This window comes from Bubalus kerabau, chromosome X (assembly GCF_029407905.1).
Source record: "Bubalus kerabau isolate K-KA32 ecotype Philippines breed swamp buffalo chromosome X, PCC_UOA_SB_1v2, whole genome shotgun sequence".
Lineage (NCBI taxonomy): Eukaryota > Metazoa > Chordata > Mammalia > Artiodactyla > Bovidae > Bubalus > Bubalus kerabau.
The window spans coordinates 120,132,495-120,148,777 of NC_073647.1; the positions used below are offsets into that span (position 1 = coordinate 120,132,495).

A 16,283-nucleotide genomic window follows, 5' to 3' on the forward strand; every position below is an offset into this window, starting at 1 on the left:
CAGGAAGGGTCTGACTCATTGGGGTACACTTACTCTTCCAGGAACAGAAGAAAGAGCTTCCACGGTCACTGCCTGCCCACACCTGAGAAACTGTCATCATAGATCCCCCAAGTGGTTTTCTATGGGCAAGAAATACTGGCCTTTTGTAGCCAAAGATACAAAGTAATTTCACTGTTAATGAAGGTAGCTGGCCTTGAGGGTGAAAACTTAGATGCAAAACCTTCTCCCTGAGCCAGATGCCTCCCTAGATGGATTGAGACTGTTACAGATACAGGGTTAAAATGTAATAGGTGAAAGTGGAATCAGAAACACTGAGGGTAGACAGCTTCTTCATGTGATTGGGGACATCTCAGATGGGCAGGGCCCCACACTGAGGGCATTCACTGACATCACCCAGTTACCTCTCCTTCCAAACCACCGAGTTGGAACCATCTTTCCTAGCTAAAGTAGGTGGGGGGGAACTCACTTTGAATGAACTTTAAAATTGGACATGGGGGTTCGTAAAGTAGCCATTACACTTCTCCGTGGGTCTTCTTCCATGTGGCTTTTAGGAAAGGCTGATTGGACCAGAGAAGTCCAGTGGTGTAACCAGGAGGGCTCACCTCTTAAGATAGCATACATTTCAGGCCTGAAATTCAGGCTGCTCTGAAAATCTTGGCATCTTTTGGTTAAAGGAATTTTTCCAGCCTTTCCCTGTGTTTCTGAAGCCCACCCACAGGAGGAGGCTTGCAGTAACACTCCCACTTTACAACTGAAGGGGGCCGAGTTGTAAAGAGGCGCTGTTCCTGCCAGAGTGGTTCAGAGGGTCACAAAGCAGCCAAAGTGAGAGTTGCAGCGCACCCTCTTCCCAGGCCCTCAGTGATCTGGACTATATCCCCCATGAGCACAGGCCAGGAGTCTGGGATTTTTCCTGCTGCCATGACAGGAGACCCAAGCAGTTGAGGTGATTCCACCATTCCTTGGCAAGGGTAGACGGGGAGCTGTCCCACCTTGGGATGCCCTTGGAGAAAAGATCAATGGGTTCCAGCATTGAGAACACAGGCCAGGCTAGCCAAGGCCAGGGTGAAATTTGTCCCCGCAACTGACTGCCATTAAATGCTGAGAATGCCCCTGCAAGAGAGGTTGATTAGCGGGCTAGCCAGCTGGGCAGAAGTGTTATATATGGGAACATGAAGAGTGTGTCTATGATTTCATCTAAAAGATGTGCTCAAGGAGCTTAGCTTGGGTGTTAACGTAAATACCAAAGTCATACCACCCCACCCCCCACCCCGGGGTGATGGTCAGGGTCATCTTAGGGGAACACAATCATTATGGAATTATTTGCATGCTAGGAAAAAATATGATCAGCAATGCAATCAAACTGTTCTTTGGCTGGAGCAAAAGTGAGGAATGATGTGAGGCTGGGATGATTGAAAGAAAAGCCCCAAGTGGTGATAGATTGAGTGGAAGGAGCCGAAGCAGGCAGGGCTGGGGTGTGAGCGGTTCAGCCCCCAGTGAAGGGGGTGGAGTCTAGTCTTTGGAACATGGAGGAGTGCCCCGCGTGCGGGCCCCCCCCCCCCCCCCCGTTGGTGGCAGTGAAATGCTTTTCCCCCCAATGGTTGTGGAAAGAGGACACAGGGACTTGTAGTGATCTGGTTGAGTTCTTTGAAACTGCCCTTCACTCTTGTACATACAACAGGAAGCCTTGCCTTTGGCTTTGCCAGGCTTCCTCCTCCCTTGGTCTCCCAGCCTCCCACCATTCTTGCCCTGTTCTCTTCACCCTTGCCCCTGCTGACCCAAGTGAACATTGGTTGTGTCCCTGTGGGTGTGGCATTTGGGGGACATTTGGTCTTTTTATTACGTCATCCTTTTATTTCGAAATAATGACCCCAGCAGCTGTTTCCATAGAGACGGGTAGCTCAGCCCTGGCCTAAGCTTGCTGCGGGCTCACCTGCCCGCAGTTGGTAAAAGGTCCAGGAGGGGACCTGAGTCACATCAAAGTTGACCAGCTGGGAGGTGGCAGGCAGGCAGTTCTCTCATGTGCTTATAGAAGAGTGATATTGATGCCTCATCTTGACTTTCTCCGACCTCAACTATGGACACGGAGGGCAGTAGTGAGTGTCCCACACCCTTTCTTTTCTGGGCCGAGTATCTTCAGGTGCCCTTCCTTTGGGACATGGTCTTTCCGAGGGTCTTGTGCTTCCAGCACGGGAGGCCCCCAGTCTCCAAAGGAGGGTCTGTTGGTGGCAGATTACCTCGGGCGTAGGGATCCGACGCGTAGGGATCCCGCCTGCTTCCCAACTCTGCCTGCCTCGTGACCTCTGTTCCTTCCTTCCCTGTTGTTCTCCCCGCCCCCCCCACCCCACCCCCAGGCGATTATAGTACCGGAAGCAAACACGACCCCTTTGGAGCTCCAGAGGACAAAGATGTATCCGTGGAGAAATACTTCCTGGACCGGCAGCCGGTGAGCGATCCCTCCGCCGACCAGGTCACCCCAGACATGCCGAACAGCCCCACCCTCCGCGTGGACAGAAAGCGCAAGGTCTCAGGGGACAGCAGCCACACTGAGACCACTGTGGAAGAGCTCCCTGAGGACCCGCTGCTGAAAGCCAAGCGAAGACGGGTCTCCAAAGGTGAGCTTGGCCCGGCTGCCGGCCCCACAGGGCACCCAGGGGAAGTAAAGTCCGGGGGTGGAGCAGTGGAAGGTTCCAGTCCCACCTTGGAGCCCTGGCGCAACCCACTCACACCTCCCCCGTCCCAAGCCAGGTACAGGAGCCCAAAGATGACCAAAGGCAAATAGGCCCCCCTCCCGAGACTTGGTGACAAGTTCCACAGTGACCACACCCCTCCCCTCCCCCACCCCGTCAGTGATGTATAAGACAGTTTGTACCCGGCCCCAGGGGGCTTTTTGATTAATTTATAGTTATTTCTCCATTAGATGACTGGCCTGAGAGGGAAATGACAAACAGTTCCTCTAACCACTTAGAAGAGCCACATTATAGTGAGCTGACCAACCTGAAGGTGTGCATTGAATTAACAGGGCTCCATCCCAAAAAGCAACGCCACTTGCTGCACCTTAGAGAACGGTGGGAGCAGCAGGTGTCGGCAGCAGAGAGCAAACCTGGCCGGCAGGGCAGGAAGGAAGTGACCCAGGCAGCTCAGCCTGAGGTTGCCGCCCAGGGCAATAACATCTCCGAAGAGAAACCTGGCAGGAAAAGGGCAGAAGCCAAAGGCAACAGAACCTGGTCGGAAGAGTCCCTCAAATCCAGTGACAGTGAACAAGGTATGCACGGGTTTTTTTGGGGGGGGGGGAGCGCTCCTGGAGGATGGGTCACCTGCCCTCTGTGGGAAAGGGCCCTGGAGGGGGACCTGAGCTCCATCCAAGTTGACAGAGTAGCATGTGGCAGGTGGGGAGTTCTCTCCATGAGGTCCTTTCAGCCTCCACACTTCCTTCTCGAATATACCGTGAGGAGGGAGCTCCATTTCCTGGGCTGCACCTCACCCGGCTCGTGGCTGGGCAAGGAAGGGAGGCCCTGGGTGACCCCTCACTCCAGGCTCAGGCAGTCCCCAGTCTCCACGTCCCAAGCACCCAAGGCCCCCTATGGGTGGGGGCTGGAGAGCGGGAAGGGCTGGCTTCTGCACCCCTCGTCCAGGCCCTTTGAAACAACTTGCCATTTGGCGTTTGAATGTGGGATAATTAAAATATTAATGCTTTGAAAACATAATTGGTATATCTTTAAAAACTGAAGCCGCTCCAGTGATCAGTGATAACAATGGGCTTTTCTTTCCGCACCGGCTACAACTGTGTAACGCCTGCTTTTTCCTCTCCCCACCCCCTGCCTCCCACCCGCCTGCTTCCCCCCTCTAACCCCCCCCCCCCCCGCCCCCTCCGGATTTAGGTTTGCCTGTGTTCTCCGGCTCTCCGCCCATGAGCTTTTCATCCACCAATTTAACCGGCAGAAAGCAGAGTCAGCCAAGCTGTACGGCAGGCTCGAGGCTGCCTGCCAAACAGCAGAAAATTAAAGAAAGCCAGAAGACAGATGTGCTGTGCACGGACGAAGAGGAGGATTGCCAGGCTGCCTCCCTGCTGCAGAGATACCCCGACAACAGCGAGAAACCATCCGGGAAGCGACTGTGCAAAACCAAGCATTTGATCCCGCAGGAGCCCAGGCGGAGCTTGCCGCTGCCAGGGGACTACTACGTGGAGAATGCCGATGGCAAGGTACCTCTTGCCCCCGGCACTCCCCCCTGGGTCGTGCCAGCGCATCCTGCCTGTCCACTTCTCCGCTTCTGGGGACAAAGGTTTCCTTTTCCTGAACACCCTCCCCCAAAATGTCACTGCCCTGTCCTAGGGGGCCTGTATCCTGGGTGGTGCTAAAGTTTCCGGCTAGTAGAAACGCAACCCCTTCTCCCCACCCCCACACAAAAGAGGAGGGGAAAAGCGCTATGGCGGAAGGACATCCCACAATGTGTGCACTGCCCGCTTTCTTGGTAGGTGACCGTCCGGAGATTCCGAAAGCGGCCCGAGCCCAGTTCTGACTATGATCTGTCACCGGCCAAGCAAGACCAGAAGCCCCTGGACCGTTTGCAACCACTGCCACCAGTTTCGCAGACGTCACAGCTGCCCTGCTCAAGCTCTCCGCCGGAGGCCACCCAGTCCCGCCCAATGCCACCAGAAGCGCGGAGGCTTATTGTCAATAAGAATGCAGGCGAGACGCTCCTGCAGCGGGCTGCCCGGCTGGGCTACGAGGTGAGCATCCTCGTGGGTGTGCTGGATACCGGCTGCCGCTCCGGGGGTGGGGGCCGCATTGGCGGGGGCGGAGGGTGGAACCTCAGAGCCCAACTCTCCTCCACGTGGGGGGCTGGGCTGGGTGTTCCAATGGGATGTTTGCGTTAGCCCCCGCTCATGCTGCTGGCTCTTTGGTGGCTTGTTCAGTCGCGGTGTGAAAAGAAAGGCCTCTCTGATGTTTGCTTCGTGTTCAGGCAGGTAGGCTGCTTCGGCATCTTCCAGTCTGGCTCACTTATCTCTGATATAAAATCTGACCTAACCCAGGGCTTGGCGACTAGGGGAATTTTAATGAGCCCTTTTGGATTCTGATTAGCAAGGGGTAGAGAAGTTATTAACTCTACTTTTGGCTGCTGCGCTGTTTGGAGGCAGAGTGATGCCGCCGCCACCCTCCCCCCCCACCCCCGGGGGGGGGGGGGTAACAGCGGGAAATGTCTGTGCAGAGTAGGGGTGGTGATGGGGCAGACCTGAGGGGTCTCTTTGAGAAGAGGGTACTGGAGCCCAGGGCTGATGGTAGAGGGGGTTTGGTCCTTAACCAGGACTCCTGGTCCACACCACCGTATACCAACCCAAACCTGGCACAGCTGATGACAACCATAGCCTCTACTGCCAGAGCAATATAGATAGAAAGATAACTGATATCTTTCTAAGCTTGTGTGATCCACAGTAACTCCCTTCACCCTTGTAAGGGAGGCATCTTCACATGGCAGTAGCTAGGACTAGCCCACTTGCAGATGAGGAGACTGAGCCTCAGAGGGGTTAACTGATACTGGCAATCTACAGTCTGGCTCCACAGCCCACCCTCCCCCACCACGCTTCTCACCAAGACTGGCTCACATTGGAATTGCCCTTTTTACAGTTTAGAATCTCTGTGAGATAGATGACTCCTCCTGTCCTGTGCACCTCCCCCACCGCACTTGTCAGCTGCAATTGTGATGTAATAGCCCACAGGGCTGAGGCATTTTTTCAAGCTGGCATCAGCTCTCTGGGAGTTGAGTGGTCACAGTAAAATGCGGCTCAGCAGGCTGAGCACGTGGAGGTGTGGACTAGCATTGGGGTGGCAGGACCCATGCGGGCCAGGAACCCTGGTTCCCCCACCTCCAGCTCCTACACCCCCAGCCAGCTCTGTGGAACCCCTGTCCCCTTGTCCATAATGCCCTAAGCCCTTTGAGATGTGCCCACTCAGCCCCCCAAGGCATGACTGTGGGTGGGAAGTTGGAAACACCTATACTTAGTGCAAGGCTTGAATGTGCTGCTGTTACATCTACATGTCTTTTGGAGACCTCTCCATTAGCTAGAGAGAACTTTCTGGTGGTTCACGCAGTTACTTTAAGATGAAGTCCAAGGAGCACCCAAGTGGTTTTCCCAAGAGCAGAGAACAGCACCTAGGAGGACAGAGTGGCTGTTGCACATAGTGCTAAGCTGGGCCCCATGTGCCAAGTGTTTGCTCAGTACTAGTTGTGGTTGAGAGCATATACTCCTGGTATGGGGGGTAGGGTAGGGAGCCTACTTGGCATCATTTCCACCAGTCTCCTGTTGGGACCAGAGACTTCAGGAGACCCTTGTTGGTCCTTTAAGAAAGTTTCCATTTTGGTTTGGTGACTGAGGTCTGGACCATGGGGCACTTGATCCATGTGCTTTTTAGCCTACCTGGCCTTCGATTGTACACAGGAGGTCATGGGAATGTTTGTGGTCAGACTTGGTTTTCTTCAAATGTACATTTCAACATGTAGGTTATACACTGACTATCACCAGTTTTGATACTGATCATTGTGACTTGTAGATGAATGCTTTCAACTTTTTTATCCAACTTTCTGGGATTTCTCTAGGCAGAATTTTAAATGTTGGGATGATGGCCCAGTTGGGAGATTTGACAATTTAAACCTTTTAACATTGGAAGATAGTTTACTTAACCAAATAAAGGTGTGCTTTGAACGCACTTGGGGAGGGTTTTCCTGAAGTTCTGTCTTTGCCATTCATTGTTGGTGATTTTCTGCTTATACCATGTGCAGTAAAGGCAATCTGAGCTTTATGTCATAACGATCTGGTTCTGGAAGTTTAGAAACATGCTCTGGCTTCAGATCTGCTTTCGACAGATTACTTGCGTGGCCAGAGACCTCAAACCTTTCCCTCTCCAGAAAAAGGCTTCTGCTCCTTAGGCTAAAATGCCAACGTGCAACCCCATGCGTGTGCGCTTAGTGGTAATGGTTAAATTTTCTATGAATTGAATAAATCATGTTTTTAAAAAAGTTAATGATGCATTTAATTAATTAACAATGTCGGGTTTATGGCCTTTATGGTTACATTTTGCGGTTAATGGCGTTCAGCTTATAGCCGCTTAACAGAGAGTTGTCCAACAAAAACAGTTGGATTTTGTTTGGAAATGGGTGGGCTGCCCTTCAAACACTCCCATTTCTAGCAGAGAAAATAAACCAAGAGATATGTTGGGCAGACAGACTTGCCTGACCTCGTCACCTTTCTCTCTATTGGTAACGGTGGTTGCCATCCGTTTAGAGACCAACTCCCTCCCAGCTAGGAGAGTGTGGTTAGCCCACTGACCCCAATAGAGATGGCCTGTGGGATGCTTATCATGGATAGATTGCATCCCTTGGGTCTTTTGAACCTTGCCAGCCAACCAGATACTAAAGACTTGAATTATAGGTCTAGTACTTCATGTTAATTGAACTTGGGGTTTAATTTCTCTGGGCCTCAATTTCTCTTAAGTGTTCAATGAGGATAGTATTATCTTCCTTTCCTGACATCTCCTGGGTTCCCGTGGGATGACGGAAGACGTCCTTATCTGGGGCAACGAGAAGCACTGTGTAAATAGCAGCATCAACACGGTTGAGTTAGGTCAGACTGGGCCGTGGGGCTCCTGCTGCCTTTGCTGATGTCCTCCAGGAACAGAGATTTGACTTACCCGTCAGCTTTGATGGCCTTTCATTTCTAGGTCCCCTTGAATTGGCCCTGGTAGCAATGAAGGTTTCCAGGTGAAGGCCATGATTGTCAGAGTAAATAAACCCCGGGTTGGTAGGACCCAGGCAGGCCGCCAGGACCTGGGGTAAACTGATCTGTACACAACAGTTGGTGGCGTTCAGACCTGATCTGGAGCCACGTGACGGGGCCTCTCCCTGACTGGGGCACGCAGCTCCATTAGCTTGCGGCCGTCCACTTGAGTCTGGCTACTGAGGGCCTGCTAAGGGAGCAGCAGCTTCATGCAGTATCCTGGATACCAGGGCTCAGGATAGGTGGCCTGGGAGCCCAGAGGATTGTGGGCTTTCTGGCAGGTTGGGATCTGAACGAAGAAACAGCTTCATGGGCGTGCCTTTTCCCTTCCTCCCCTTGTTTTGGAAGGGAGCCGCCACATTGACCTCACCGATGGCCAGGTTTACCAGCATGGCCCATTAGGTTCATGGACTAAGCAAATGGAACTTGCAAGTTCACTCACAAGTGAGTGGTCACCTTTGATTGGCATGTCCTCTGAAGGTCCTAACAATGGACCCTGTTATAGGTTACACAGAGGAGTTAGTTAAGAGTTGTCACAAGGTCTGCTCTGACCCCGTCCCGTCCCCCTTTACCAAGTGGACTGAGCATTGGGCTGCCTGCACCCTCTGCCTACCCCTGGCTCTCAGAACCTGACAGCTCTCTGCTGGGCATGACTTGGAAGAAAACAAGTATAACATGTTTTCTGGTGGCAAGTGCTTTCAATGTGTTTGAAAACTTTCTTAATCAAGGTAATAAAACATTGAATAAATTACCACTCTGCTAACTGGGAGCAGTTCATATTAATATTTTAACACACTGAAGAAGTAAGATTAATAACAGTGATTCTAACGCATACTCTTGACACAGAACACCTTCGGGGAAGGGGGAAGGGTAGACTCGTTTTATTTGCTTCTTGAAATGTGTAGGTTGTGGGTGGAATGAGGCATAATAGAGGGCGGGGTTATTTGGAGCATTTTGTGTCATTCCTTGAGGATGGATAGAGAAAGCTTCTGTTTGATTCTGTTGAACATACAAATAGCATTTGAGGCCCAGGTTCTGATTCGGGGTCTTCACCAGGGGCGTGAGGATGTGGCTGACCTGGGTGTCTGTCCCTCCTTCTCTAACCTGAGGGATGTTCTTCAGCGGATTTCCGCTCTCTTTAAGCATCAGTCATCAATGCTTAAACATGTGTTGTCAACTGTTGCCACCGACAGAACAGACCTGTCAAGGGAGAATGGTCTATACTTGGCCTTGTGTCATCTAAGATGTTAGCAGCCATGGCATCTCTGTATAGGCCATACCAGATCCTCTCAGCAGCCCTGTGGAAGCTTGGGAGAAGTTCAAGGGCAGCTTGCCCTGGGCCAGGCCGCTGGAGCAGCAGGGCCCTAGGCAACACTATGTGCATCTCCAAGCCCTTCGCACAAGTTTTGCCCCCTCACCAGGGCGCCCTCCGCACTTCAGTGAGCTGTTAGATCCAAGAATGTATGCTTTTGAAAGTGGGCACTGCCAAGCTATGGAAAGGCCACCCTTGGAAGCTTCACTGTGTGGTGGTCTGATGGCATCCCCTACCTTCTTCCCACAGGAAGTGGTCTTGTACTGCCTGGAGAATAAGATTTGTGATGTGAACCATCGAGACAACGCGGGTTACTGTGCCCTGCATGAAGCTTGTGCAAGGGGATGGCTCAATATTGTACGACACCTCCTTGAATATGGCGCTGATGTCAACTGCAGTGCCCAGGATGGGACCAGGTAAGTGGTGGGGAATCCTGGGAGGGAAGATGGAGTGTGAGCACCATGTAAGCACACTGATGGAATCGGACATCTTTCTGGCAAATCTACATAGAACTTTAAAACTTAGTGATGCTCTCATGGACAGAAATCCCTGGAAATGTTGCACCCGCATGGATAATCAGGGGTGTTGCCTTTTACGACCCCAGACTCTTTACCAGCATCTGTTCAGTCACCATATTTAAAGTACATGTGCGTTGTAAGTCCCTGGAGTACAGACAGGGCCAGGGGCCAGTGGCTTCAGAGGATCTGCCGTGGTCACCCACACCCCCGGCCCCCACTCTGTCCTTGACCTTGGTTTATTGGCCAGAGGCCCAGGTCTGAGTCAGCCCAAGCATCTTCTGGGTTGTGCCTGGGATGCTACCAGGAGGCTGGGCACTAGGGCTTTCCTGACAGTCATAAAATGAGCAAAACTGAAATGTATTTGGTGGTTCATGGTTTCCAAAAAGCATTCTTTCCAGATGGGACTGTTGGCTGTGTTCCCAATCCCAATAGACACAGAAAGGACTCTGGACTCTACGGAGAACTCACCCTGCCTGCTGACTGCTTCTGAGCCAGAGGGTTGATCATTGATCTCCAAGTTGGTTTCAGGAGAGGTTCTACTTTACCCCTAGTTTCTTTTAGAAATGGCAATCTTTTTTTTTTTAATGGTATAAATAATTGCTTGTCATGTTGGCTTCCATGATGTTGGGATTTTTTCCCCCCCATAAGTTATCTTCTTACAGTCTGTCACTATTTAAGTTCATTGGGAAAGTTTTCATCATGGCCTGAGTTCCTCCTTAGGCTAAGTGGATTAAGAGAGATTTGCATTCGAGAATTAGGCCTGAGATAGTCTCTTCATCTGTCCTATAAAGGGTTAAGTGTAGAAATAATAATAGAGCGATTCATCATTTGACAGTGGGCCAGTCACAGTGCCTCACTTTCCCCATGTGGAATGGCAGTGACTGTACACTCTCCTCCTTGGTGAAACAGCGGCTTGACCACACATCGTCCATTTTGCCTTTGTGTCGTTAGAGGCAAACGTCATGTCCACAGGTATAATCAATCCCCCATGCCTCTCTTAGGCCTCTCCACGATGCCGTCGAGAACGATCACTTGGAAATTGTCCGCTTGCTCCTCTCCTATGGTGCTGACCCCACCCTGGCGACGTACTCAGGTAGAACCATCATGAAAATGACCCACAGCGAACTTATGGAAAAGTTCTTAACAGGTATGACAGAGATCACGAAATGGTCTGGGTCAGGCATCTAGATGGGCCAGGCTCCCCCCACCCCCACCCCACCTCGTTTTATACTTACTGGGAAAGTTGGCGTAACATTAGTCTGTCAAACAGATACATACTTGAATGTTGCATGGGATGGCTGGGGAATTCTGAGCTGGCCAGGCCTAGCTTTTGTTTGGCAGGCAGGGGCGGTGAGGCAGACTGTCACTCGGGAAGGCAGGTAGATGCATATGCAGCTTACAATTAGATACCTGGAGGCGTGCGCAGAGGGACTTGTCTGGAGATAAACGTGCCAGCCCCAGTGTGAGATTCTCCCGACCTCCATCAGCATTTGCCTCTAGCCAGCAGGTGTTAACCTTGTTTCCCTCTCTCTCTCCAGATTATTTAAACGACCTGCAGGGTCGCGATGATGATGACAGCAGCCCCAATAGCAATAGCAACAGCAATGTCTCTTGGGATTTCTATGGCAGCTCTGTGTGTGGTGAGCAGCCTTATTCGTTTCAGTTGGGTGGGGAGGACGTGCAGGAGTTAAGAGAACTTTTCTCTCTAGTGTGGATGAAGGCTTGGGGCGGGTGCCATGAGCAGGGCTGGCTTGGGAAAGACTTTCTGTTTGGAGAACAGCTGGAATCTTGCTCTGGCTTAACTGATCCCCACTGCTCTCTCTCGTTTGCCCTCCCTTAGAACCAGATGATGAAAGTGGTTATGACGTTTTAGCAAACCCCCCTGGACCAGAGGACGAGGACGATGATAATGACACCTGCAGCGACATGTTTGAATTCGAGTTCTCAGAAAGCCCCCTCTTGCCGTGTTACAATGTCCAAGTGTCCGTCGCTCAAGGGTGAGCATGCCCGGCGTGAGATTGAGAAGCAGCAGATGAGGGTCAGGGGGTGGGGGGTGGTGAGTGAATTCCTCACCAAGTGTCCACCAACTTCACATACTGCAGTCGAATTTTGCCAGGAAAGGGGTGGGTTGGGGTGGGGGATCCCAGCAAACCGCCCTCATCGTAAAACATCCCACAGCCCAAAGGACACAAGAGCCAGTGGCTGGAATTGCTCACAGTTTCAGTCACTACAGTCTTGGGGAAAGGATCCTCCTTGGGAGCCCCCCACAAAGGACCACTGTAGGGGCCTTCAAGGCACACAAGGTCCACTGGACGACACTGATGTAGCCTCTCCTTGTGTAAGAATAGGTAAAGCCGTATGTGGCACCTGGGATCTTCTGTATCCTCGGACTGGGTCAGATGGAGTTTTGCCCCCATTAGTCAGGCCGCTGTGCCCCTGTACCCAATCCTCCAGAGTGAACACGTCAGGAGACATTGCTCTGCTGTGTGTTGACCCCTTGCTTAAGGAGTAGCATCCTCCTTGGACTGTGAGCCTGGGAACGTGTCTGTCCATCTGTCCTTGTGCTGACGGTCTCTTAGGAATAGAGCTCATGAAGCGTGGCAAGGGACAGCAGGGAAAGGTTGTATCCCCTTCCTTCAAGAAAGCCTCACTCCCAGCAACACTGAGGGGCAGGTTGGAGGTATGGGGAAAAGGAAAGGAAAGACAGGCAACCTTGCCTGTTTCTCATGCTCTCTCCATGAGGGTCGGAAGAGAGGAAAGATCACAGAGGTGTTTGCCATTTGCCTTGGGTTCACTAACACACTAGTTTTCCCTTGTGACTAGAACCAGGGGGGATGGATGGGCAGAGACTCACTTGGACAGGGTGACCTGAGTTGTGGCTGGAGCTGAGGGACCAAGCCTTTGCCTGGGATGTGTCCATCAGTTCTAGAGGTGCCGGGGCGGCCTGTGACGAGGCTCATTCATGGGTGCTGCTCCCACTTAGGTCTAAATTGGCTGATCCGTCCTAGACGGTCTCTTAATACATGCAGATGGGTCCAGAGTTCCCCGCTAGAAGTAGATCTTAGTGAAAAGTGGAGTGAGCGAAGTAATCAAAGCAGAAGTAACTGGTCCTTGTTATACCACTGGGAGACTGGTAGTTCATAGTTGGGAGAGCTTTTAATTTTGCCAGAAACTCAAACCACTGTCCTTTCTCTGGTGCAGGCCTCGGAACTGGCTATTGCTTTCAGACGTGCTCAAGAAATTGAAAATGTCCTCCCGCATATTTCGCTGCAATTTCCCAAATGTGGAAATTGTCACCATTGCGGAGGCTGAGTTCTACCGGCAAGTGTCAGCTAGCCTCTTATTCTCATGCTCCAAAGACCTAGAAGCCTTTAATCCTGAAAGCAAGGAGCTCTTAGATCTGGTGGAGTTCACCAACGAGCTTCAGACTCTGCTGGGCTCATCCATGGAGTGGCTGCACCCCAGCGACGCGGGCTTAGACGAGCACTGGTGAGCTCGCCAGGGCCCGCCGTGTACAGTGCGCCATAGTGCTTATCCTTGTGCATATGTGTCCTAACACGACGACTTCTGTAAGAAGGGACACTATTACATATGAAAATCTCTCTTCTTTATATAAGAGACATGACTCCAGTCAGAAGGACTCAGAAATAAGGTTTTTTCTTTTTCAACTTTTAAGTCAGTTTTTATGAAGTTGTTAAAAATGTTTCTTTACTTTTCAGTGCACACATGCTTTGGGATATGTTTGTTTTTACTCAGAACATTTGTTTCTTTTCTTTTTTAAGGAGAAAAAAAAAAAAAAACAAGGAAAAGGAGCTCCACACTTGGACATAATTTCATGTAAAGCTCCCATGACAAAGGCTGTAACTGTTGAGAGTGTGGTCAGAACGGTGTGGCTGGTTTGGGGGGTTGTATTCGGGGAAGGCACTTGGCGATGTTGTAACTTGATGTTTTGTTTACAGTGTACCTGCTCGGGCCAGGTCAATGCTATTGGATGCGATCCAGTAGTATGTAATATACATTCAAACCATATCCACACACAACAACTAATTGTATGAAACTTTTATATCCTAATTTAAAAGCTGTGAAATTAGTTTTCACGCATCAAACCGGATTGTTTATATGTTTAAACATTTTATGCTCTTATTTAAAGAAGACTTTGAGCTATTTTTTTCTGTACCCTGTAAAATATTGAAAACTAACATAATATGTTGAGGTTGCTTGAAATTGTACATAAAACTAAAATTTTCTGAAGTGTGTGTTTATGTATGAAACCTGTGTTTTAACTTTGTAAGTAAATTCTCTGCCTTTGTATTTATATTTTACAAAAATTTTCTTAAAAGGCAATAAACCTGTTGAGGAAAGGAGAAAATTGAAGTACCTTGTGTCCTATGTATTTTCCTAAAGCATTACTGTTGGCAGTTTTTTTTTTAAGTGTTGTTGATGGTCTGTTCCCTATAGATAACTTTAGGACAGTTTATAGTCTCTATGAACTGAAACAGACTAGAAGATTTCAGGGAAGTGAGACTCAGAAGACAATTTGAAGTTCTATCCCGATTGCTCAATTCATAGACATATATTTTGATGGTTCTCAGATCCTACCTGATCTCTGATGGCCTAGAAAACTTTTACGTTGCCTTTGACCTTGATGGACCACAGAAGCTTCATCGTGGCTAACCCTTAATCTTTAGGAGTATTTTTTCAGAAACAGGACTTTTATTATGTCACTTTTCCCTCCAGACCTCATGTTTTTCTGTTACGTTTTAGCATCAAGTCCAAACCTGCTTGGCCCAATAGTCAAGGCTTCTGTTATGTTTTAGCATCAAGTCCAAACCTGCTTGGCCCAATAGTCAAGGCTTGTAGTTATGACCACTCGGCTATTCTCCTGCTCGCTCTTCTTACAGCAGTATTCCTGTTGGGTACTATTAGTTGGCACTCAGTTTCCATCCTGCATCTTTTAATTCCTTTCTTCATTGCAGAGGCTAGAAACCTGAATATTACTAGACTCCCTTGCAGCTAGAATTCTGAATCGTGGTTAGGTTTGGAAGGCAGAGTGAGGGAGAGGTGTCTTCCTGCTCGACAGGCTGCTGGTAAGGTTAAGGAGACATGTTGGACAGTTGGAGTGATTGCAGCCTTTGAACAGTGGGTCTTGAGCTTTGTGAGCAGTGGGATGCAGTAGTGCTTGTGGTAATGCCTGGATGACAACCTCAGTAGACTGTTCTGAAATCCAGTGGTTCTGGTGTCATCCTTGACACATTCCTCCAGCCCTCCCAAAGATTCCTTGTATCAAATCCGTTTGTGATCAGAATGCTCTTAGTGGTTTTCAGTCTTAAGTGAACTCTGAGAACACCTAGGCAGAGAAGATAGAAAGGGCCATGGAGATGATATACTTGAGTGGGGTCTTAATGTATGGAGAGGAAGGGTCCTGTAAGCTTTGTGACCCGGCAGGTGGGGAAAGAGCCGTTTGTGGGAACAGGGAAATGCAGTACTGTCAGATGTGAGATGAGAGCCCATTGTTCAGTCGCTCCGTCGTGTCCGACTCGTCGACCCCATGGACTGCAGCACACCAGGCTTCCCTGTCCATCACCAACTCCTGGAGCTTACTCAAAGTCATGTCCATTGTGTCGGTGATGCCATCCAACCTTCTCATCCTCTGTTGCCCCCTTCTCCTCCTCCTCCCACCTTCAGTCTTTCCCAGCATCAGGGTCTTTTTCAATGAGTTGGTTCTTCACATCAGGAGCCCATTGTTGGTGAGTACCAAATGAAGTTTGGGATGTATCTTGAAGACAAGGAAATCAGAACAGTATTCTCAATTTATCCACTTTATTTATTAGTTTTAAAAATACATATTTTAAAATTTATTTTTGGCTGTGCTGGGTCTTGCTGCATGGGCTTTCTCTAGTTGCAACGAGCAGGGGCTACTCTTTATTGCAGTGTGTGGGCTTCTTCGGTGCCTCTCGTTGTAGAGCATGGGCTCTACAGAATGCTGGCTTCAGTAGTTGTGGTGTGTGAGCTCAGTATTCTCCGCTCCTGAGCTCTAGAGCACAGGCTCAATAGTTGCAGCACACAGACTTACTTAGTTGCGTGTGGCATCTACCCGACCCAGGGATCAAACCCATGTCTTCTGCATTGGCCAGTGGATTCTTTTCCACTGAGCCACCAAGGGAGCGCTATTATTTATTTTTTTGATCATAAAAAATACACTTTGATTGTTTTTAAAAAAAGAATCTCAACGTTTCAGAAATAGAGGTTCTTGTCATCCCCAATCAAACCCTTTCTCCCATTCCCCACCCGAAAAATTAAAACCAGTGTTAACAGTTTTGCTGAACTTTTGTTTTTTAGGAAGTTGTCTCAGACAGCAGGTGGAAGTGGTCACACACAAAGCAGAACAGACCTGCGGAAATGATTGAAATGAAAGAGCACTGGTGAGCCTGAATTACAGGCAACAAGGGGCCCCCAGGAGCCCAAATTAAAGCAAAGAATAACAACTCCAAGGTATTTGGCTCTTTGTATTTGTGTTTGGGCTGGAGTTAAAGGGTGGGCTGGCGACCAACTGAGGCTCTCTCCTGGATGAAGGTCATTCTATTAACTAAGAAAATAGGTGGGAGCCATAGGTTTAAGGGGTGTGGGGGAGGTTATGGGCTTGGTTTAGGAGATATTTAAGGTTATGGTTCATGCAGTTGGA

At 49.8% G+C, this 16,283-nt stretch overlaps 1 protein-coding gene across 6 annotated transcripts in view; it reads left to right on the forward strand.

Moving 5' to 3' along the window:
* BCOR (BCL6 corepressor) overlaps nt 1-16,080 on the forward strand; it is a 44,672-nt gene extending 28,592 nt beyond the window's left edge. For 3 of the 6 annotated variants that reach the window (XM_055563635.1, XM_055563637.1, XM_055563636.1), the window contains 9 exons: nt 2,352-2,612; nt 2,918-3,262; nt 3,879-4,201; nt 4,475-4,729; nt 9,333-9,499; nt 10,603-10,748; nt 11,140-11,241; nt 11,442-11,598; nt 12,803-13,978. In XM_055563635.1, coding sequence (XP_055419610.1) covers nt 2,352-2,612; nt 2,918-3,262; nt 3,879-4,201; nt 4,475-4,729; nt 9,333-9,499; nt 10,603-10,748; nt 11,140-11,241; nt 11,442-11,598; nt 12,803-13,094 — 2,048 coding nt within the window. In that variant the 3' untranslated portion in view covers nt 13,095-13,978. Of the gene's footprint in view, nt 1-2,351; nt 2,613-2,917; nt 3,263-3,878; nt 4,202-4,474; nt 4,730-9,332; nt 9,500-10,602; nt 10,749-11,139; nt 11,242-11,441; nt 11,599-12,802; nt 13,979-15,940 lie in introns of those variants that run through there. The other 3 variants (XM_055563638.1, XM_055563639.1, XM_055563640.1) reach the window with 2 other exon arrangements.
* The last annotated feature ends 203 nt before the right edge of the window (nt 16,081-16,283 follow it).